Source organism: Paroedura picta, chromosome 8 (genome assembly GCF_049243985.1).
Source record: "Paroedura picta isolate Pp20150507F chromosome 8, Ppicta_v3.0, whole genome shotgun sequence".
Taxonomy (NCBI): domain Eukaryota; kingdom Metazoa; phylum Chordata; class Lepidosauria; order Squamata; family Gekkonidae; genus Paroedura; species Paroedura picta.
This window is the reverse complement of record NC_135376.1, coordinates 40,319,182-40,344,233: the sequence shown is the minus strand read 5'-3', so window position 1 is coordinate 40,344,233 and position 25,052 is coordinate 40,319,182. Positions and strand designations below refer to the sequence as shown.

The window sequence follows — 25,052 nt, the reverse complement described above, 5'->3', positions numbered from 1 at the left end:
GGCCAACATGCTTCTTATTCCAGCAAAACATTTAAGTCATAACTCCATCAGGAAGCACCATTCTGAATCCTATTATAGCTGCATGAATAATGACCATTCCTTGTCTCAATTCTGCTGGGCTCGACTTTTCCCAAAGGTTTTCTAGATCCCCTAGAAATCTCAGCACCATCACTTTACCCTTTGTATTACACCTGCTCCCTGTCACAAAGAGAAATAAGACTGATAAGAAGACCTCTGAAAGATAACCAAATCCACGACTGCACTGCAATGTGAAATACACATTTCCTTTTTACCTGGCTTTGTTTCCTGAGTCCATCAGGTCCTGGATGTCATTATAGGATGTGACAGCTAGTTTTGATAGATCCTCAACATATGGCCCAAGGAGTGGGTGCTCTCTCACTCTCAGGTTTCCTTTATTCTTGGGATTCAGGAGGTCACGCACACGTTCACAGTAGATTTCCATGTAGCTTACCTATGGGATACAGTGTACAGAGTTTGAGAACGATACAACAAGAAATCTGAAACTAACAGCAGCACAGAAGACAGCCTAGCATCTTGAGGACATCTTCTGCTTACACACTCTGCAAACTACAGTTTTAAGACAAAAAGATCTATCACTGATTGTAGCAGTGAGTTAAAGGGCAAAAATCTTCAAATAAATGACACTGAAAAAGACTGACTTTTGGGTGAATATCAGATGCACATCATTTCTGAACATTCAGAAATAGGTATCCAGAAGCTCCTTACAAAAGTAACATGGACTAGAGTAACAGCAACTCCTTAAAGCAACACTAGGAATGTACTGGCCATTTAACTTCCAGGGGAATTTCCTGGTGGACCATTGGTGGCCAGGAGCAAGAATAACCAGAATCTAGCACCTCTTCCAACATCTCAGAGGCTGTATGGCTCAGACCTTTCAACAGCAGTGGTTCTGGGAGCTACCATCTCACCAAGCATCTTTTCCTGGACTGTTGCCAGTTTGTGGGAGGTAGCAGTGGGTGAGCTCATGCTCACTATTGTTGCTGCCGAGGTGAGCAGTCCCTGAAATGCTAGCTTGTAGTGCCATGGCAGCTACTCAACTAGACTAGCTCCAGAGCAATTTTTCCTTCCCAGTACCTTCCGGATCAATACATACACGTAAGGGCAAAGAAGCAGTCCTTTAAGACAAGTACAGTTGTCCCTGGGGCTAGTCTAGGCAAGAAATTATTTTCACGCTAACCCAGAGCATGGTTAACACATTTTAAGTAGCTTTATGTTTCCATAAGTAGATCTTATTTCCATGCATGCTCAATAACTTTATCTTATGTTCCTTCTTGCCCCCAGAATCCTATAGATTGTAGACAAGAATAATAGTATCATGGAGTTGGAAGGGATCTCCTGGGACATATAGTCAAAACCCCTGCACAATGCAGGAAATGCACAAGTACCTACCTACCCACCCACAGTGACCCCAATTTGGGCCCAGATGATGCCCCCCCCCTAAGAAAACCAGAATCCCTGGCCAGTCTGGCATGGAGGAAATTCATCTCCTGACCCCAAATTATTCATTTATACCTCCACTGAATAGGACATGTTGTCATTTGTTGTGTCATTGATTCGGGAAAAGAGGTCCTCACACAGCTGCAGAGTAAAAAGAAAGGACAAGAAGAATTGCATGTATCACTAAGAATAACAAGTATTTATGTAAAGCCCAACACAAACTCCTGCAATCAGGTGACTAAGTTGCCCATTTTAAAAAGTCTGATAATCAGGCAGATCCTTCCCTGGGATTTCCAAGCAGAAATCAGAAATCACTTTAGCTTTTTGAGCTTCTCTTGTATAAGCAGACAAATTGACAATTCACAGAGCTAGTGACTAGCTGTTTTATTCAGCCAATTACATCAGCTCTTCCGCCATCTCTGCCAATTCAGCACTTCCTGTTGGTTGAGTCCCACCTTCCTCTTCATTCCCTGTTCTCCATCTGTATATTTTGGTCACATTTCATAAATTGTTCCTGACTTTCTATGTGGTGATACTGACTCTAACTCACCACACACTAGATGGCACCATATCATTCCCTCCCACCAATGAGTTACTGATTTTCATGCCCAATTTCACCCACCAATCTAAGTATTTCAGTCACCCCCTGTCTTTGATTACAGTCATGCTTCTGTTCCCCATACTTAACCTCTCTTGTCTTGGCCCTGCATGTATACTGCCAGTTTCCTGTCACAATTACCTGGGGAATGATGCCTTGTTGGTCTTTCTCCTGCCTGCCCATCATCGTGTAGGACTTGCCAGCCCCAGTCTGGCCATAAGCAAAGATGCAGACATTATAACCTTCAAAAGCATGCTGCAGCATCTCCTCTCCAATATCCCGGTAAACCTGCTTTTGAGACGCATAGTTGATATCTTCAGGCTGTAAAGAAAATGAAGAAGACAGTAAAGAAAGAAGGTGACGAACAGAAAATGAAAGAAAACAATACATCTTCTCCCCTTGCCATAGTACTATCTTCAACTAGAGACTATTCTAAAAGCACTATGAATGCATGCATGAAGCTACTGTACAGTGAGTTCAACCATTGGACTACTAAGTTCAGTGCAGTCTGTTCTGACTGATAGCTGCACTCCAGGGTCTCAAATGGAGATCTTTCACATCACCTACCTCCTGGTCCTTTTAGCTACACATGCTGTGGATTGAATTTGGGATCGTTTGCATCCAAAGCAGGTGTTCAACCATAGACTCCCATCCCCTTACTGCTATTTTACATCCCATCAGAATTGTCTTTACTATTAAAGCAACAAAAGTTATAATGTGGTTAGAGCACATCTGTGGGAAAATACCAGAGATGTGGTATTTAAATTACAACTATAGGAAAACTGTAAAATTTTATAAAATTACATTTATGTATGTATTAAAAATGGTGAAGATGTATAGTTTGTTCCCCTCCTCTAGAACACTAGAGAACTTGGCAATGCACAATAAAATTGATAGACAGTAGAGTCAGGAAAACAAATAAAATAAAATACTTTCCCCATACAACACATAATTAACATGGAATGCACTGCTTCGAGATCTGAGACCCATTTGTGGAGATCATTTATTCTTGTAAGCTGTCTTGAGACAACTGTCAAGAGAGGCGGGATATAAATGCATGGAAACAAGTAAGTCCATCAATGGCTATTAACCCTTATGGATAAATGGAATGTATAGCAGTTGCTAGAGAGGGGCAACAACAGGGAAAGATTTGGGCTATGTAGCTGCTTGTGGGCTATCTAGGGCAGGGGTAGTCAACCTGTTTGCTGGCAGGGGCTCATGGGAATTTGCTGGCAGGGGCTCATGGGAATTGTAGTCCATGAACATCTGGAGGACCACAGGTTGACTACCCCTTATCTAGGGCATCCAACTGGCCTATCTGGAAAATGAGTTGGATAAGATGGGCCACTCATCTGATATGAAAAGTTCTTATGTTCTTAGGTACATCTTGATGAAAAATAAAATTTCCAATCCCTGAATTATTTCCCCAAGACTAGGGAGAAGTCCATTTCACTACTGATTATGAGTCCTATGTTCTTTTCAGGGCATCACATGCATAGTTATGGGAAGAATGTTTAAAATATCCTTGGTGGAGTTTATGTCCAAGATCAAACTCTCTTACTGCATAACCATGCAGGGCAGTTAGGAATACCAGTTCCCAACTGGTTCCATACTTTAAAGTATTATACTTCACATCTTCAGAGGAAGGGAAATATCCAGTCACCCAGTGGAGGAAACTTGGTAAGGGGAAGAATGGCTGAAGGAAGAGCACACACTGCCCAACCCAAGGTGGGAAGGCAAGAACATCCCCTTGGAGACAGTGTTGGGGTGGGGTGGACTCAGTTGAGGCAGGGAAGATGAAGGGGAGAATACCTAAATCACCTGGTGGCATAGCAGAAGGGGGGAGGTATGGAAAGGACCAAACTGGAGGACAGAGAGTCTTTATTGTGTGTACAGAAAGGGAAGGAGAGAAGCAACCTTCATCTAAATGAAAGGAATTCCCAGAAGGCCAAGGAGGAAAAGGCTGGAGGCTTCCTTATTGCTGGAATCGGCCAGTGAGGTTGACGGAGCAGTCCATGAGGATCTCCAAAGCCTATTCTAAGGCCAAGGAAGCTTCCTTGGGAGGAGCTGAAAGCATGGAGGACAGCAAAGCACTCAGACTGGTTCAGGGCAAGTTTTAGAGGGAGAGATTATTAAGACCCTGTAGAAAGGTTTTAGGTACGCATGTCTGCTTTCTTTATACTGCAACCAGGTGGACCGTCTTCTAGACCCATTATGCACGGGGGTTTTAGCGCACATTCGGGGTGGAATGGCGGCGACTAAAATCACGGATAACGCACGGAGCCGGCTGCAACCGGCTGCAGCTTCGGTGCATGCCGCCGAAAAAGCCGCGTCAGTGAAACGCGGAAGAAAGCGCAGCTTCCGGGTGAGCGGGGCGCAACCAGAAGCGGCGCCCGGATCGGCGCGTGCATAATCGGTTACTCTGGGTTTTGCCACCGTCGCGCCCCGCCCCGTGTATAACCGGTATGCGTCGCGTCTTCCCCCTCCGCGTTTTCCATGTGACCCGAAATCGCCGTTTCGGCGGCCGTGCATAATGGGCCCTAATGAGGCAAGACACTGGTATGAAAAAAATCACCACACAGTGTAACTGTTTTCAGCAAAAGCTGCCCTGAAGTGGCTGGCTCCGGCTCCACACACACACACACACACACACAAAATTAACATTGGTGTGAGCACATGGTCCACACAGGAGTGTTGCACGGAACAGCTTCCATACAGCTGCATGATAAGGTAGCCCTTGTTTGCATGTGTGAAGCTCATAAAGCAATGCATGAGCAAGTGTTCTGATTAGGGCCAATTTTCACCAGGCAGGAAGTATTTAATCAGTTCCCATCCAGCTTGTGAGTCAGAGAACAGCAACAGGGAAATGGTCGGGAGGCAGCAACCCAAGGACAGGAACTGCAATTAAAGCAGTAAGAGAAGAGCTCTCCTCAGAGCACCATCAGGGACAGCTATCCCCTGGTCCCAAGTTTCCTTCCTCTATTTTGAAACAGTGACAAGTCTTCCTTATCAGCACCGAGCTCAACTATCGGAGGGGACTTGGATTTGCTAGATGCTGAAGAGAAAAGCTTATACAAATATGTTGAAAAGGGCTGCGACTGACACAGGATGTTCTGTCCTAGCCCCAAAGAGCCTCAGAGCTTTCACTTTCTTTCATGATGAATTACTATAGTAATTGAAACAATCAAGGGATGAAATCCATCTGATATAGCTCTCAGAAGCAGCATCCTAATAGCTCTTACACTGGATTCAATGACCCTTGCCAGCTCTTACATGATGGGTAATACAAAGGACTCACAAATACAGCTAGAAAAATTCAGTCAATGAGCTGAGTCACTTGCTCCCTGCTAATGGCCTATGAATGGCTCAAAAATATTTCCTGTTTAAAATAATTCAGTGAACAATTTCCTTGAATTATTTTCACTGGACATTCATTCAGTGGTATCTCACTGTAGATTAAAAATTAAAATTCAGGTCTACTCTGTTCAATGATTCCCCCCACCCGAAAATACACCATATTTTTATGAACTGATGTCCACTTACAGTTGTATGAGACCAATAGGAATAGTCAAAGCTGAAACTTTTGGGTGTCTCCTTGGGCTGCTTTGGGTTAATGATAGCTATAAGGAAACAGAAAAAAAATTTAGAAGTAGTGATAAAACATTCTTGGGTCTGGTACGCATGCTGACCCTTTCAGAAAGAAAATCAGTTGTGTGCCTTGAAAGGACTGCAGGTGACAACTTGGTTTGTCAAGTATGCATGGTCACACATAATGAATGAAAACAAATACAAAGAATCTTCAAAATACAGCTTGGCTTAGACTTGTAGAGAGAGGTCTTTGCTTTCGGTTTAGAAACTAATTTACACCTGGCTGTCACAAAGGCTAAGTTGCTATAAATTGTTTCCTTGAAGCACCCAAATACCCAAACCCACATCAGTTTAGTATATTCAGTGTTCATACAATTTGTAGCAGTCCAAAGATCTCCATATTAATAGCTCTCCAGGTATGACCAGGGTGCATCACATAAAGCATTTCTATAGCGTAACTGACCAATGCATCTCTGGGTTAGCATAGCAGAATCGGAGGCCAACTTCAAAATGGTGATATCTGAGTAAAATACTATAACGCAGAACAAGGGGCTTCTTCTACTCTTCCAGTTCTAATATTTGAAGTCTCATATTCTTTATGAAAACAGAGTTCAGCTGTACAGGGACTTTAGAACATGGTTGCAAAACATATTTATGGAATTGGGGGTGGAAGATGAAGCAAATCTATTCCAACATACAGATTCAGTCATGATGTTCACAAACTATCATTTCCCCGTTTCTTTTGACCATAGGCACAGATACAAGCTGAGTATTGGACCACTAATTCAAAAATGTCCTCTGCAACTACTAATAGTTCCCATTGTTGTTAAATAGTTGTCATATTTAGAAGATTTTGGTCACATAGTTTCTTTGTAGCTAGAAACCCGAAAGTTGAGTAAATTGAAAATTAGAATAAAATATAGTTATCTATTGTACAGTGCACATAAATAGGATTAAATACAAACAGAAATATCATTTAAAACATAAATCCATGTGTACAGTAACTTATAAAATGTTGTACATGCAATTCACAAGAAATAACATTAATAGTTATACATGCTATGACCAAATATGTTCCAACCCAGAGAGCCTTCATCAGTGGTGAAATTAATATTATACACACGTTAACTAGTCCAACATACAATATCTTATTTAGGCCCAGCAGGTAGTATATGAGTCACAAGGTATATCAATTCTTATAGAATATGGATCTCCTAGTCAGAAATCAAAGTGGCTGAGAACCATCATTCTATTCTAGGCCAAAGTTACATTCTCAGTGCGTGTTCTTATGTATTAGTCAAAAGTAAAAAGTCAAAGCATATCAGAGGGGTTTCTCCCCCGCTAGAGAGAAAACTAGTTACATTATTTATATCCCATATTTTGTTTTCAAAATAAAAACCCATCAGTGTGGAAACTAGAGGAGAAACTGAAGCAGTATGGGGCCAGAATGATGGGGAGGGGGCCCATCATGACAAAACAGGAGTGTCTGACAGCTGACTGGAAAAATGCAGATCATTCTTAGCTACACTCACACTGGTTCCCATTTTCCTTCCCCTATGCCCTGTGTTTATTGTATATCCTATTTTTCTCACAGGGATATGAAGTAGCTTATCATATCATTCACCTCTCTTCCATCTTATCTGCACAATTGCAATCTTGTAAAGTAAGTTAGGTAGAGAGGTTGTGACAGGTCTATAGTTGTAATAACAGTCCACTGGAGGATGGAACTTTTAAAGGAAATCATATTTGACATATTAACAGGCTGAATATATATGTGTGTGTGTATGTGTGTGTGTATGTGTGTGTACATATACTTGAAGAAGAGGTAGTTCTTATATGCTGCATTTCTCTAACAGAAGGAGTCTCAAAGCAGCTTAGAATCGCTTCTCTTTCCTCTCTCCACAACAGACACCCTTGCCGATTCCGCACTGGCAGAAAAAGCCAGGGCAGCATCAGTATCGAGACAGGGCTAATTGCCATGCCCATATGACATCACTGCCATTTTGGCCCCCTCCAGGGCCTACCCTGGACTAACGGAACACAGGAGAATCTGTGTTCCCTTTGCTCACTGAGGGGGCCAATGGGGTCTGTCCCATAGCAGGCTTGTATGGATGGGAGGAGCAAAATCTGCCCTGGTCTGTTTTGCAGTGTTTCATGGCACTGCGGGGCAGACCGGGGCTTTTACATTTTTTATTTTGCAAGAAAGTGGGATTGTATTCCCAAGCAATTCCACCTTCCTGCAATTTTTTTAAAAAATGCCCCCCTCCCACATGGCAGAATCTATTTGACACAGCTGCATCTCCCAGAGGGAGACATTTTAGTGGGGGACCAAGTGCCCTGCTGAAATGTGTCCCCCATGGGGACACAGAAAGCTGCGGAGCATGCAGCTTTTTAGCTACACACTGCCAATGGCTCAGCGCAGTCTCCCATGAGCTGGGCAGGAAAATTGTGGGGAAACCTGTCCACGTGGAAGCCCTGTTGACATTGTGCTCAATTGGATGCCATTGTGACATCAGGGAAACTCCTGAAAATATTCCCAAACAGTAGACCCGTTTGTCTGGAACTGCTCCAAATTTTAGTTGTCTGGAAAATATGCCAAAACAGTGGGTTTCTGAATATTATAATACAATCCATAGAAGCAAATAACCTCGTATATTCCCCTCTTTTAGTACTTGGGGAGTAGTACACAGAAACAATAATGGCCCAAAGCTCTTATGCAAAGCCAGCCTTCGTAGAAGGGAATAGAACAAGGAAAAGAGAACTTTGCCTTTCTAGCAGGATAGCCTAACTAATGTTAAATTAGGGTCCCTCCCTGCTCTTAACACTGCCACTAAACCTTACTGTGAAGGACTCAGATGTAATTATTGAGCAAAGATGGCAAACACTAGAAGGTCAAAGGACGTGTGCATCAATTACTTAGGTTAGCAACAGACACAACTATGATGCATCTCTCACACACGTCAGAAACAGCAAATGGCTAAGTGTCCTTAATTTGAGCACTCACCCTTAATCTCTTGATGGAAAACTATAATGACTCATAGAAGTTCTCAACAACTAGCTAACAGCCCAACTCTCCAAGAAGGCCTGTAACTCTGCAAAATATTACTCCACTCTCTCTGACATGTGAGCACAGAGAGGCCACGTGGTTAAGTAATGAGAGAAAGGTTTTACCATATGTCTCTCTCTCTGGATTAATTCACCTCATTTTCTTAATATACAAATTTTATCCTATGATCTGGTCCCATCGGTGATGATTTTGGACAGTACACAGACTATATACAGTTTATACTAAAATCAGAGTCCAGTAGCACCTTTAAGATCAACAAAGATTTAATCAAGACGTCTTGAATAAATCTTTGTTGGTCTTAAAGGTGATACTGGACTCTGATTTTATTGTGCTACTTCAGACCAACATGGCTACTCATTTGAGTTTATACTAAAACATTAGCTAGGCCAGACAACCTAAAACACATATATTCACTAGCTCACAATATGGTAATGACAAAAGCATTCTAGCCAATGCCTTATAGCTAGTTCAAACGCCCAAATAAATCTAAACTGTCTTGTAAGCCAGCAATATTGTAGGGAGTTCAATGAAAAAGTGCAGAATTTCAGTTGTGTACTTCAGAATACTTTGTAATGTCACAAAAGATGTCATGGTAGTGCAATCATCTGAAGAAGTTGTGCAGTAGGTTGGGGCAGAAAAATCCTCCAGCTGATTTTGGCAATGCCTCAAATTTACACCAGCTATTTTTTCTTAGGTAAGAGATAACCCTCTCTGAGTCAAGTTGAGTGGAAGAAGCACATGGTCAAGGCAGGCTACATCTTAACTACAGCATTTGCTGGCGTATAAGACTACTTTCCCCCCCTGAAAAACATGCCTCCAAGTGGGGGGGCCGTCTTATACGCCGGGTGCACTTCAGTTGGGATAGACATAGCTGCCCATAGTGGCCCATAGTACTGTATTTTGAGTGGAAATGTTGAGGGGTCATCTTATACGCCCAGTCGTCTTATACGGTACATATCAGGCATCTAGAGACCAGTACATGTATTTTCCTCGCTTCAAAATGAGTAAGACAACAAGCAATGGATTAAAACAGTCAGATACTTCATGACTCAATGGTAGAGCATTATAGTTTTCAAGCATACAGATCCAGGTCCAATCTTCACCATCTCAATTTAAAGGAACTTGAAAAGCATAACTGGGTAAGCAAGGTAGGAATACAGTGGAGCAATCTGAGAACCACTAAGGTGTGGTGGTTAGAACATTCAGCCCTAGGACTGTAAAATATCCAGATTTGTCACTATGTTTCCCCATTTTCTATGTAAACTGCCCTGAGCCACAAGGAAGGGTGATATATAAATATAAGAAAATAAAATGAATAAGTAAAACTCATTAGATTATTCTGGATCAGTCACTATCTCCTCATATAATCTATGCAAATATTGTACTTGGGAACAAATCTGCGATTCTGCATCATATTTCTTCTCTGAGGTCGAGAATGTTACCATAGTAATCGGAGTACAGAGGTAGGCTTGCTCTGTCATTCTCCTTTAATTGTTTATTATATTTTAAAATATGAGCATCACGGAAGACAGAAGTTCAAAAACAGAATAATGGTAAACCTAAGAATAACAGTTATATAATTTTAGGCGTCATTCAAGTTACCTTTCAGAATAAGAAGTCAGTGTTGAGTGGGAAATGAAATTCTTAACAGGTAACTGATGTGCGATGAAAATTACAGCAATTTAATCATGCAGGCTCCACCAGGCTAACAGTTAATAGTTCTTTAGGTTATACAGAAAAAAAAAGTACAAAATAAAGAAAGGCTTGCAAAACATTTCAAAACTTGAGACCTAAAGACGTTTGTGGTGGCAGGAAAACAGTCCAGTTTATCGTACTGTATCAGTAACAATTTGCCACAAAAGAAGAATACTACAACACAAAATGGCTGCCATATGCCTCAGGATGCGTCTGTACATGCTGGCTAGAAATCTGGGTATGATCCTTTACGCCTCCCTCTCCATGGAGGCACAGATCATGAGAGTAGCGTGACAGGCCTTCTACCACCTACGCCAAGCCAAGCTACTAGTGCCCTACTTAGCACCAGAACACATAGCCACAGTGATCCATGTAACGGTCACCCCTGGGCCAGTCTAGGGCCTAGACTGGACTTCTGCAACTCGCTCTATGCAGGCCTACCCTTATTCTTGATCCGGAAACTACAACTGGTGCAAAATGCTGCGGCCAGGATTCTCACTAATACACCTTCGAGATCTCATATCTGGCTGGTACTCCAACAACTCAGCTGGCTCCCAATTGAATTCCGGATCAGGCTTAAAGTTTTGGTTCTCACCTTCACGGCTATATGCAGTCTGGGACCAGTTTACCTGAGAGACCGTCTCTCTGCCTACACCCCCAAAAGAACACCATGTTCCACCAACACCAACCGGCTTGTGATCCCTGGCCCCCAAAAAGTACATTGGTCTTCAACAATGGCCAGAGTTTTCTCTGTCCTGGCCCCCACCTGGTGGAATGAGTTCCCTGAATAGATCCGGGCCCTGCCTGGACTCCCACAATTTTGCAGGGCCTGCAAAAGGGAGCTCCTCCACCAGGCATTTGCTTGAGCCCAACCGACCCAATAACATCTGCTGGTCCATCCCCCCCCCAGACGCCCCCTCTGTGTCCTGAAGCAACCTAAACTCCCTGGGGATTGTCGTTCTATTTGAGTTGTCGTTCTTCTTGAAGCCTCTGTTAGTTTATTGTTGATGTGTTATTTATGACTGTGTTATGAGTTCAGACTGTTCTATGTATTACTCCTGCAATGTTTTCTGTGAACTGCCCTGACCCATATGGGAGGGCAGTATAAAAATCTAATAAATAAATAAATAGCTCTCAATGCTTCTTTCTTCAGGTGTTCTCACCATATTACACTACTGATATCTATAGTACCCTGATAATTGAAGCTCAATTTTTAAAAATCACAAGCACTGTATTTCTGCATTAACACATTAAAGCACACCCAATGTAAATTACTAATTTACCATTCCCAAGTAATACTTGAAATACAATCATGGTATATTCACTGTAGAGCAATGAGAAATTAAATTAGGGAAAATATGGAGAAAAACTGATACTTGAAACTAAACTGGTGATTATCTTTTGTTTAATTTAGGCCTTCCTTGTCGGTCTTTCCTTTATACTGGCTGATTTTCTGCATAGGGTTGCCAACCCCCAGGCCAGTTTCAGTGGAGGACATGGCAGCTTCACTGGGTGGACTCAAAGGCACCACATCCCTAGCAAGATGCCTCTTCTCCACAAACTCTGCCCTCTTCAGGCATCATCCCTACATCTCCAGGAATTTATTCAACTGCAATTGGCAACTGTAGTGGTGGGGCTATTGTAGGTCTCCAGAGGCTACATGTCTAACCCAATATGCATGTTTTTACAGCTCCAAGACATTTTTCAGATTTAATTGTCAGGTGTACAGAGACCTGATTTGAATCAGTACCATGGTGAAGGGTTAAGCTGCCCCCTTTCCCCCACAGGGCAAATAGCAGTTTCTGGGAGCCATTTCAGGCTTGAAAAATGGTATGGGGATGAACTTAAAGTCAACTTCCTTCAAATTGTGGTCTCAATCCATATAAGCCCCCTCCAGCTCTGGATAATTAAGTTGAAAAAAGCTGGGCACTGCAGAAACGCCTATCTGGCTAAGCCCTGAGGCACTCTTTCACACCATTCATATTCCTACACCGTTCCCTGCACGGAATAGGATTCTGTGTGGTGGCTTCTGGCAGGATATCTCCTACCTCCCACCTCCACTGCCTCCTGCTGCTCAGCTGGGAAACAGGAAGAGCCTGGCCAGTCCGGGAGGAGGGGGAGGGGGGCATGATGGATGCCCCCTGCATGATGATGCAGTTTCTGACACACCCTGGAAATGAAGTTCTCACACTGGAATGACATTCTAGCAGTATACCCAGTAAGTTCCCACTTCCTCCTGTCTCCCACAAGTTGCCAAGCCATTCTTGGCAACCCTCGCACTGAAAACACCTCCTTCTCTTTAGATATCTTTCGTCTCTCTTTCTCTTTGGAATTCCTCTCCTTATCCTCAGGAACTGCTCTCCTTTTCTTCTTCTCAGCAACCTCCTGCGGCTCTCCACAGAGACAAAGCTCTTTCCCTGTCATAATCCTTTAGAAGGTCAAGCCTATAGGGTTGCATAATTCTTTATTTAAAAGTTCACCACAGAGCTGTGGTGTTTGTGGTACAAAATTCATTGTAGGAGTGCAATAAAGAAACAGTGGAGTAAAAATAAATGTAAATAAACAGGCTGGATATCTAGCAACCTGGATCAATAATGCACTTTCAATTTGGGGTCACTGAGCTGTTTGCTCAGTGTTGATTTGTGGGTGTTTATTTTAAAACCTGGGTCAAGTTAAGCCATTTTTTTCCAGTAAAGGAACAATAACAATGAGATGCTTATGCATTTGCCCTACACAATGCTTTTGTAATTTCATCTGTCTTGGACAAAGCAATTTCCCTCAAACTCACAGCAAATTCACAGAGAAAGAACTCTGCCTATGACAAAAAGTTCTGTAAAGGCCAGAAGGAAGGAATCAAACAAACAAACTCTTTCCTAATATCTTTGTTCATCACCCCCAATATCTAAATTAATGATGAGACTTCCTGTAAAGAATGACAGTTGGTTGCAAAAATGCCTAAGGGAATTGAATTAGTGTGCATACTTTTCAAAGCAAAAGCCATGCAATCTAAATAGAAACTGAATAGCATGGGACCAAGACACATAGATGGTTGTGTTTATTCCTTATTAGAAAGCCAGCTTGGTGTAGTGGTTAAGAGCAATGGCCTTTAAAATTATTATTATTACTATTACTATTACTATTATTATTATTATTATTATTATTATTATTATTATTATTATTATTATTATTATTATTATTATTATTCAACTTGTATCCCACCACTCCCGCAAAACCGGCTTGTGGCATCTAACAGTGTATAAACCCCACATTAAAACCCACCATACAAACTATAAAACCCCCTTGCATCTAAAGCATAGCCAATTCCAGACAGCAATCGCCAAGCCTCCCTTGCCCAGCTCAAACAGTCATGACTTCTAATTGGAGGGGGGGGGGTCAAGGGAGCTGAGGTGGTGGGACCGGTTTGATTCCAAACTCCCCCATATGCAGCCAGCTGGGTGACCCTGAGCTAGTCTCAGTCCTGATAGTGCTGTCCTCACAGAGCAGTCTTGTCAGAGTTCTCTCAGCCCCACCTACCACACAAGATGTATGATGTTTTAAAGGTACGGACACCCCATCTTTGTTTGCACCTGCTCACCCTGCCTGAGGGGATGACTACCCACTGTGTTTGGAGGTATGCTACTACTTAAGTCTGCTAAGATCTCTGTACTGAAGCAAGCCAGCAGTTATAGGCTACTTCTTTATCTGATTATTACTTTAGATGGCCGTTGATCCTCCTTGCACTAGAGAGGCTGTTAGCAGCTCCTTAAAGTTGTCATTAAACCAGGGGAAGCATGATCAGCATGTTTAGCATGATGCCTAGCAAAGAACCTTGTTCAATCAGAGCCTGCATTAATTTAAGATTCTCTTGAAAGTCTTGAAAAGCAGCCTTTTTCAAGTGGCAAAAAAGAATAAGGGATCATCATGTGGTCTTAGCTGCAGGCTTTCCACTCACTTGTGTGCTCAGTTATGCCCTTGCTTACTGTAGAGCCCCACTCATCATTTCAGACCAGAGGTTCTTGAAAAGGTAAGGTGGCAGGAGAGAACCTGTTCTTGCAGCAGAAAGGAGTCTTTGGTATCATCACCATAGCAACTCTACACATTCCAAAAAAGTACAGGAGGGTAGAGATACAGCAATGAGCAATTAAACTATGGATCCCTTGAGAAATTCATGATAAGGTTAGCTGCGTTTGGGCTCCCTTTGTTGGTGTCATGTTTTACATCCTGCCTATTAAAACAGCCATGTCCCCCGCACAGTTAGCTACTGATCACCATGGGAAACAATTTTAATGGATCAAGCCCAAGAATAAAGTACTGCTCGAATAATAGGTATTATATCTGATCATATTTAAGATTCAGCTCTTTGGATGCTCTTCTTACCTTGAACCAAGAAGAAAAGCAGGATAGAAATATTTCAATAAATAAATATGCAAACAAGAAAACTACAAGTTTGTTTATCTTGGCACAGAAGGAATCTAAGCCATAGCTTTGGAGTCCATAATGGAGCTCTGATAGACAGGTTAGATTCTGCCTCTTCCTAGGAGTGACCAATGAGAGCTAATGAGATTTTGATGAGAGGGACAACTGAAAACAGATATTAGTTCAGTTTGGAGTGAACTGTGTGGTAGCTTAACATTAACTAGAAAAATGAAATCAGAGTCCAGTAGCATGTGAAGGTTTGGAGGCAATGACAATTGGGGGGGGGGGGGATACAACACCTGTGCCACTATGTCACTTACAGGTTTCTCCTGGAAGTGATGGAGAGACACTCTAGCTATAGCCAGTTTTACCACAGAGTTCCCAGTGATTCCTAGAGGCACCTAACCTTACTTTCTCTAAAAGTGACATAGTGGCAGAAACGCCTGCTGTGTTGATCAGTGGCAGGTAACTAGAGCAGCCAGCAGGAGTCCGCTAAACCCTACTTAATGACCACCAAAGAGTGATGGGGAAGGGAAGGCAATGTATTTTCCCAGGTGCTGGATGCTTTGAAACCTTATTTCTTCAATAAAAGAGCTACCCTCAATGGAAAAACATGGATCTGGCACATCCAGTGAACAACAAAGTGTGTATTTATTATGAGAAAAACAGTTTAACCAGAGGGGGTTTCAAAGTTGTAGAGTTCCAACAGAGGAACCCTGAGTGAAAAGGGAAGGTTTCTATGGGACCCTCATAAGATTCTGTTCAGCTGCATACTTGCCCTAGTGAAGACCTCATCCCGGGGAGAGAATGCTAATGCTCCTCTGGAAATAAGAGAGGCCTTTTCCGTCAGAGAAAGAAAAGAATGTAATGCACAGCAATTGCTTCATGGGTGGCATTTACAAGGAAAAAATGAGCCCGGATGATGAAGGATATGCAGGTTTCTTCCAGAAGCTGATTGGAAAGGCTTAATTACAGTGTTTGTCCCCAAAATAACAGACACTGGTGCAGTTGTGGGGATGCGGGGGGGGGGGGGATGAGTCTTAGGAAGAGTGATCATTCAGTGGAAACAAAGGCGTGATGCTGGGAATCAACATGCTGCAGCAGAAGCCAACTGGGCAGAGAAACAAATTGGGAAGAAATGAATGCAAAAGTATTTACCCTTTCCTTTCCATCTAATTTTTTCTTCCCTAGTTGTACAAAGAGTGTTTAATGCTAAAAAATGATTTGAATTAACTGTGAATAATTCAAGAAAGGTGACACCTTATCTTTGCCTCTCAGCACAGGTTTTAAAAGTCTCCATAGGAATTTAATGATTGGATATTAAGAAATCAGCTGGTACAGCGATTAGGGCTGCTGACTCCATCTGGGAAATTCCCAGAGATATGGAGGTAGAGAGCAGGGTTTGTGGACCTCATGTGTGGGGTTGCCAGGTCTAAGTTGGAAAATATCTAGAGATTTGGGGGATGGAGCTTGGAGATGGCAGGGTTTGGGAAGGAACCTCAGCAGGGCATAATACCATAGAATCCATCCTCCAAGGGAGACATTTTCTCCCTAGGAACTGATCTCAGTCATCTGGAGATACTGTTATGGTGGGAGATGTCCAAGTCCCTCCAGGTCCATAGAATCCACCTTCCAATGTAGCCAATTGCTCCGGAGGAACTGATCTCTGTAGTCTGAGGATCAATTGTAATTCCAGGAGATTTAGCAACCCTACACCTCTGTAGTAGGAAATTACTCAGGCCCAACCATACCTGCACACAAAGCAACCCATAAAGAGGGCGGGGAAAGGATTTCTGTGCAAATAAATTTAGGAGAAACAGTGTGAGAAAAATGAACAAAACCAGAATACTTTTCATCCTGTGGCTTTTGATGAAAGGAAACTGGTTCAAAATGGACAAGTGTCACATTTTCAAAGGCTGGCCCAGCCAAACTGAGGCTACCTAAGCAATGACAAATCATGTGTGCTCCAGATGGTGTTTATGAAAGATTAGATTAACTTAGATTTCACAGGGCCAGGTAATGGTCACAAAACATAGCAAAAGCAAAGAAAAGACTTACCAATCCCTCCAGCTCTCCTAACAGAGGCAGAGGGTTCCTGGAGCAGTCTTGTATTACCCCACATTCTTTCCCCTTATCTGCACAGACTAATAGGTTTCATCATGATTCCGTGCATAGGGCTGCCAGGTCATAACCCAAAGATTTCTCTGTCCCTTTAAAACCACTGAATAAGTGAAACTAAGCAGCTTCTTCCAACTTTTCCTCCTCTACTCTCTGTATCTGATTGCCTTCCCCAATTTTACACTGGGGGAAAATGCTGGTCTCAAGCCATGTTCCTGTCCACATGGGAGTTTGGAAAGATCTGCATTCCCTTGCTTCTGGATAACTTACTTCTCTCTAAGTATTTTTGCTGCCACCATCTAGTCTTACATAATATCTTCTGCTGAAAGACTAGCACTTCAGTGCTGTTTACCACAGTGCTTGCTTAAAAACCTTATCTCCTGTTTCGCACTTTCCAGCTACTGCACACACGCTTGTGCACTCCAGGGATGAAGGGATGTACAGCTTCACCCTACCTTTTAAGTGTGTGTGGCATGGGTCCAGAGCTCAGGTACCAGCACTCAAATTGTAATGAACTTCTTGTTGTTGTTGCTAGTTGCGAAGTCGTGTCCGACCCATCGCGACCCCATGGATCCTCCAGGCCTTCCTGTCCTCTACCATTCCCCGGAGTCCATTTAAGCTTGCACCTACTGCTTCAGTGACTCCATCCAGCCACCTCATTCTCTGTCGTCCCCTTCTTCTTTTGCCCTCGATCGCTGCCAGCATTAGGCTCTTCTCCAGGGAGTCCTTCCTTCTCATGAGGTGGCCAAAGTATTTGAGTTTCATCTTCAGGATCTGGCCTTCTAAGGAGCAGTCAGGGCTGATCTCCTCTAGGACTGATTGGTTTGTTCGCCTTGCAGTCCAAGGGACTCACAAGAGTCTTCTCCAGCACCAGAGTTCAAAAGCCTCAATTCTTTGACGCACGGCCTCTTCCCTCCCCCCACTGCATCCCTGCAACTGCACTTCTCTTTGACGCTCGGTAATGAACTAATCAAAGCCAAATATGTATATATAGCCTGTTTACATAGCAAGTTGAACAAGGATCACAATGCCTTTTTGCTGTTTATGCATATACCATCTGAGAAGGTTAGACTAAGGGCCGTTCCGCATTCATCCAAAATAGCACAATGGTTACTAATTGAAATCGCTACAGTTTTGCCATTATGCACAACGTCGTTGACAATCTGCAACACTCCTGAAACCGATCCTCAAAAAGCGTTTCATTGTAGCATTTTCAGGGAAATCCCAAAAAGTGGATTCACCCTCCGGAAAGCGCTACACTCCTGCAACCAATCTGCAACACTAGCGGGAAAGTTCTGTGCGTTACCATTGTTGCGGTTTCTGCAAAGTCCCTCCACCTGGCTCTCTCTTCTGATCTTCCGGCGAAGCGATCGCCATTTTTTTTTCTCCGAGCGAGCGGAGATCAACGCACCGGCAAGCCTTCATTTACCCAGTGAGGCTTCCCCGGCTGCAGTCCCTCTGTTTAAAGTCACCAAGCACAAGCAACACAGAGGCCCGTTTGCTGGTTTATTTTCCCTTTATTTTTCACACTGTTTTCGGCTGAAAATCGCGCCCGTGAGGGGGGGGGATTTTTTTTTCACTCGGGGGGAGCGTGGCAACGATGAAACGGCAGCTCAAACACCACCTGCTAGCTGGATGGGTCTCTCCGTTGCAACAAATCAACGCATATTCGTTGCAACGTTTGTATGTGTGTGTATGTGTGTTTTTTTAAACCTTCCTTAAAGGGAAAGGGGCTGTTTGGGAGCATGATAACGGCCGCCCATTGGCTGCTTGACGGCAAGGGGTGGGACACAGCTCAGCAATACGCTTCCTGGCTAGCGATTTTTGCCGAGACCGGAACCCTGTGGGAAACGATATAAACGCAACTGGATTCCACTACAAAGGCAGGTATGCATAACAACGAATTCCACTATTTAAAATGGCGATTTTTCGTTCCGCAAACAATTTGCAACATGGATCCCAGTGCGGAATGGCCCTAAGGATAGGCTACTTATTCTTGAAGTTGTAGTGTTCCTAGGGGGGAGTTCCTTGTCTTTGTTAAGCCACACATGCTCACTATGTTAACTGAACAGAGTTTAAGAACAGAACAGATCAGATCTAAAGACAGCTGCATTTCCATATAAGCTCTCATCCTACCCTTTCATTGTGGGTCATTCCATTCCTCCCTCTCCAAGAGAAATTGACACAATCTAGCTAGTGGGTTCCCAAATCTCTCTCTCCAAGATGTGACTCCCTGGCTGAGGTGTCACTTTCAATGCACTTTAGAAGTAGATTATCCTGTTCTGCACTGGAAAATCCAGCTGCAAAAGCACACTGAAACTGCATTATCCAATGCATGCAGAATGGTTGTCTCCCTCCTGCCAGAGCCATGATCTGCATACTCATTGTACTGAACTGCCTTGTTCCTGGAAAACTGAGTCATTGGCCCACAGCTTTCCTACTGTCTACTACTTACCAGTAGAAGGGCCCTTTGAGTACAGACGTAATTATTGCAACTGTATAAATCCTGGGGGGTAGGACATGTCTCCATACATAACACCCCTGGAATTATACTCACTAAAGCAGACAGACAGTAGGATTGGGGGGAAAGTTGCAAGAGAAGCTACAGTTGCCGTGTAATCAGACATTTGATCAGATGTTTTATAAGGACAAAGCAAATCTCTGAATAGTATGAAGAATACTGGCCTGTGAATCAGCAAACCTTATGATCACCATCATATTCCTTTATAATACAGGAAAAATCTTTTTATACCAAGTATCTATGGGTAGAATTATAATGACAGACAGGTCAGGCATATCAGGAAGCACTAACAAGGGAGCAGTGAAGGGGTAAAGGTAAAAGCTACACAGGCCCGGTATGGCTCATGGGGAGGGACACAGAGGGATACAAACCAAAGCTCAATAACTAGATATCCAAGACTGGGGATGCTCAAATATCAACCAGTTTGGCTTACCATTCTCCACCAGGTTCAAACCGGTAGCCCTCAACCAGTTTGCCGTTCACAAGCAGGGTAAGTTTGTTCATCAGATTACTTTTCAAGTATCCAAAGAGTACAAAATAGAGCAATTGCCATTTTTTGCTCATGCACATGCCAGCTTAGTGTAGTGGTTAAGAGCAATCTGGCAGGCTGGATTTGCTTCTCTGCTCCTCCACATATAACCAGTTGGATGACCTTTGGCTAGTCACAGTCCTGTCAGAGCTGTTCTCATAGAACAGCTATATCAGAGCTCTCTCAGTCCCATCTACTTCACAGTCTGTTGTGGGGAGAGGAAGGGAAGGTGATTATAAGACTCTTTGAGACTCCTTTAGGTAGTGAAAAGCAGGATATAAAAACCAACTCTTCTTCTTCACAGAGCCCAATGGCCATAATACTTTCCCCAAGCCCATATCTTTAAATACGTTTTCAGTCCATGTATAATAGCCCAAGCTATGTCTCTTTGCTGGTTCTCTCCAACCTAAGGCTTGAACAGACAGAAATGCTGAGCTGTTATACCATATGCAATCCAGTGCAAACCTAAAAAGAAATAGCTTTCATGTCTATCTGAAGGGATTAGCGACTCATTTGCTGCTTTGTGCTTCAATTGCTGCCTTTGTCCTACAGGCAATAAAAACCTCACTGTCAGCAGGTCTCTGGGGATGTTAGCAGTCCTTTCGCCTGCTACCTTCGGTATTAAAACACCACCAGCAACAGCACAGTCCAGAAAAAGAAGACCTGCTCCTAGGAGACACACTGGGAGGCCTCACACTTGTTCAGCTCCTCCTTGCTGTTATACATCTGAATGCAAGCCAGGGATAGACACTGAGGGAAACACAGGCTTTCCAACATGAGTTACTATTCTGGCTGTCCATCTCTAGAAAGTCATTGATGCCCTCACACTCTGTCGACGCAGGAGGTAAGTTCAAGCTATCAGGAACAGGTTTGCAATCCTTGGTCAAATCCACACCCAATGTTGGAGGAATTATGTTCAAAAACTCTGTAAGACCCATTATGCACGGGTGTTTAAGTGCACATTCGGGGTGGAATGGCGGCGACTAAAATCACCTATAACACACGGTGCCAGCTGCAACCGGCCGCAGCTTCGGTGCTTTGTTGTTGTTATGTGCGAAGTCGTGTCCGACCCATCGCGACCCCATGGACAATGATCCTCCAGGCCTTCCTGTCCTCTACCATTCCCCGGAGTCCATTTAAGTTTGCACCTACTGCTTCAGTGACTCCATCCAGCCACCTCATTCTCTGTCGTCCCCTTCTTCTTTTGCCCTCGATTGCTCCCAGCATTAGGCTCTTCTCAAGGGGGTCCTTCCTTCTCATGAGGTGGCCAAAGTATTTGAGTTTCATCTTCAGGATCTGGCCTTCTAAAGAGCAGTCAGGGCTGATCTCCTCTAGGACTGACCGGTTTGTTCGCCTTGCAGTCCAAGGGACTCGCAAGAGTCTTCTCCAGCACCAGAGTTCAAAAGCCTCAATTCTTTGACGCTCGGCCTTCCTTATGGTCCAACTTTCGCAGCCATACATTGCAACTGGGAATACCATAGCCTTGACCATAGCTTCGGTGCATGCCGCCGAAAAAGCCACATTAGCGAAACGCGGAAGAAAGCACAGATTCCGGGTGACCGGGGCGCAACCAGAAGCGGCGCCAAGATCACCGCGTGCATAATCGGTTACTCTGGGTTTTGCCGCTGTCGCACCCCACCCCGTGCATAACCGGTGTGCGTTGCGTCTTCCCCCTGAGCGTTTTCCATGTGACCCGAGATCGCCGTTTCGGCGGCCGTGCTTAATGGGCCTAAGTGAAGGGTCTCTGAAAATGATTGACATGGTGTCTCCATGCCTGTTAGACTATATAAAAACAATGTCTATAATTTTGGAAACAATTCTGGAGGTTCCCAGTTTGATAATTTCAGTCATATGTGTAACGTACAAAACTTTTGAGTGTAGAGTGGTCGATGCCAAAGCAGTCCAACTCTTCCTCCTCCTTGAGCTGCACACCTCTTGGAAGGTCAAGGATGACATAGTCTAGGTGTGTCTTGAAACAGCAGCCCACTAAAAATTCTGCTGGGCTGCAACACAACATAAGGCAAAGAGCAATAAGGCACAATGATTGCTAATGTGATTCTGTGCAACCTGAGGAGTACAGATTTTACAGCTTAAAGTATCTTGTAGCTTTATCAAATGAAATGGATTTCATTTGTTCAGTGGAAAATCCTGGGCTCATGAAACTTATTAAAAGTGCTGACTGAAAACAGATGAGATCAATATCCATTACCAGGGGTAGTCAAACTGCGGCCCTCCAGATGTCCGTGGACTACAATTCCCAGGAGCCCCTGCCAGCGACTGCTGGCAGGGGCTCCTGGGAATTGTAGTCCACGGACATCTGGAGGGCCGCAGTTTGACTACCCCTGCATTAGACAGCCCAAACAATCTGGGAAGAAAGAAAGGGCTCTTAACTGGACTGCAGGCAACTGATGTGAGGGAAGGAAGGCAGGAGGCTGCTCAGGGGAGCAGGGGAGCATGTGCCTGTGGTGAGGTGTATTTGTAGCTGTCAAGAAATGGAAATTGCTAAGGGGCGTGGAAGGGGGAATGGACACGAAGGCGAAGGAGGGGGTGGTTTTTCCCCCTTCTGCCTCTTCTGACTGCAGCTCAGTGAGAATTGGTGAATCTACTACATGAGATGGGGGGCAGAGCCAAGCAGCTAGTGCTGCTGCCACCACTCCAAATGAGTAGGGATCATGAGCAGGGTAGGCAAGAGTAGGTGCTCACAGCAATGGTTTGCCAATGAAAGGACAAGATGACAGGGAGAAAGAGGTAGGGGGGCTCCGCCTGTGGACTGGGAGGCAACTGGGCTGTCCCATTAATTGGGCTGAGTCATTTGTGAAGTTTATTTCTCCAATACCTGGCACTACATTTTATGGCACATGTGGTTCAGCACAACAAAGTAATAAATACGTAGCAAATGAGTTTGACACCTCTGGTTTAAAGCTTTTAAAGGACCCTAAGAATTTCCACTAAGCATAGTGGTGTGATAAAGATTTGAATTTTAACTCCATTCTAAGTGCTTCTGTGAGTGGTTTCAGGAAGCAAGAACTATGACTCCAAGACATGACCAAAGTTGGCTAAAGAGAAGAAGAGCTGGTTTTTATATCCCACTTTTCACTATCCAAAGGAGTCACAAAGCAGCTTACAGTCACCTTCCCTTCATCTCCCACAACTGACACCCTGTGAGGTAGGTGGGGCTGAGACAGCTCTGAGGGAACTGTGACTGACCCAAGGTCACCCAGCTGGTTTTATGTGGAGGAGTGGAGAATCAAATCAAAGAGAACAGCCAGATGTCATTACAACAATAATTGGGTACTACTGAGCTAGCACCTTCCTTTCTGATAACTACCCCAATAGAATTAAAGCACACAAAATATACCAGCACTTCAGAAATATCACCTAAGCAAAGAGATCATGGTGTTTCAAAAATCACAGCTAAGGCAAAGTTTGAAGACCAGGTAAGACATTAAGCCTGAAGAATCACATGCATTGAGGACCAGTAAGAGGATTACTTTCCCTAAAGCTCTTAAATGGAGGAAGGTATCTGAATAAACAGAAATCACTGTTGTGTCTTGAGCAGGCTGACACAGAAGTAACAAGGTGAGAGATGGCACAGCCATAACAATGTCAAGGAACCAAGTGACACAGATTAAGGCCAAGTCCACATGCTTAGGAGAAAATAGATGTTCTGTCGATGAAGATGAGTAGTTTTCTGGATCCTCTGGGAGGTAATTATGAAAGCTGTTTCACACAGAGTAACTTAGTGGGCTAAGCGCTTACCAACAATAAATAGGAGAGAATGTTGGAAGGACTAGAACTGTCAGCGACGAGATACAATTGGAATTCTGATGAAGATGTATGATTTGAAAGCAGTGCTACTGGAAGCTGTTTAATTCTAGACAAGCTAGTCATAAGGGAGCTTTTGATAAGTAAGAAAATAAGGAAACCTTTTTTGAAGCTTTTACTACTCTCACGGTCTTCATGCTTAGCTACCAATAGCGTGTGGCCAATTTATCATTGACTTTTCTTTTCAGACATTGCCAATTACTTTGTTAGCACTTGTATACAGTTAATCTGTCAATTTTCTATGTACTGCCTTGAATTCGTCTAGTTTCAATGTAAGTCTTGGGCACTGTATCCCATTCTTTTTCTTCTCTGTGTTTTAGTTTATTCCATGGATGCTGAACACCGTGCTTCAATAAACGTTTGGTTTCATTTGAGGAAGCTATTGAAACTGTGTGTTTCTTGACTGGCTCAGCATGGGTCAGTGGAGCAAATAGGACTCCAGTTAACAATGGTGACAGTGTGAGTGAAGCTGCAGCTGGCTAAAGCTTGGGGATCTCTGGAGGTTTAAGTCTCTGTTGTTCAAAGTGATGGTTTCTGGCATTCCCTGGGTTGCAAACAATAGACAGAGAGCAGCAGCTGAAGTGAGACACAAACAATGGCTACTTCAATCCATTTTGAGTAAGAATCCACAACCATTAAAAAGTCCTTACTCTGGAAAGGAAAATACTAGTTCCTTGTAGGGTTATGGCTCATAGCTTGACAGGTGGTACATTCTCTCACAAACTTTTTTCTTTCCTTTTACATTTTAAGCTCCTTTGATTCAGTGATCTTGAGCAGCAGATAATGAGTCTTTATTTCTTTAAGGAAATTATGGTTGAAAGATAATTGGCTGCTGCTAACATAGTCCTTGGATCTCTTTTCACCAACATATAGGGGACTTAATTGTCTCTTAATACAGTAGGGGGTGATTTAGTTTAAAAGGGGGCAATCCATAATGCATGATAAAAGTTGTAATCAGGGCATTCCAATACAATGATGGCCAGGGAGTCAACCTTTTCCAAATCACACTGGCAAAGCATATCCAAATAAGGTAAATTACAATATCTCCCATACAGGACTGCTGAAGGGGCAGGTTTCAAACATGCAAGCATGAATGCTCTACAGTAATGAGGAACAGTGAGGTACTTGGAATAGGCTGGGATGGCTGGAGATGAAAGGATGTGTCCTCCCCCCCCCCAAAGTTCCTTATTTACTGTGCACTTGCAATCTCCATAGA

The 25,052-nt window shown here is 43.5% G+C and overlaps 1 protein-coding gene across 20 annotated transcripts in view; it reads right to left on the bottom strand.

The window, feature by feature from the left end:
• The window catches only part of KIF1A (kinesin family member 1A), a 131,182-nt gene that overhangs the window by 86,023 nt on the left and 20,107 nt on the right, over positions 1 to 25,052 (bottom strand). For all 20 annotated transcript variants that reach the window (XM_077349223.1, XM_077349225.1, XM_077349228.1 and 17 more), the window contains exons 3-6: positions 5,621 to 5,697; positions 2,219 to 2,398; positions 1,555 to 1,620; positions 294 to 472 (exon numbers count right to left, since the gene is read on the bottom strand). In XM_077349223.1, coding sequence (XP_077205338.1) covers positions 294 to 472; positions 1,555 to 1,620; positions 2,219 to 2,398; positions 5,621 to 5,697 — 502 coding nt within the window. The remainder of the gene's footprint in view (positions 1 to 293; positions 473 to 1,554; positions 1,621 to 2,218; positions 2,399 to 5,620; positions 5,698 to 25,052) is intronic.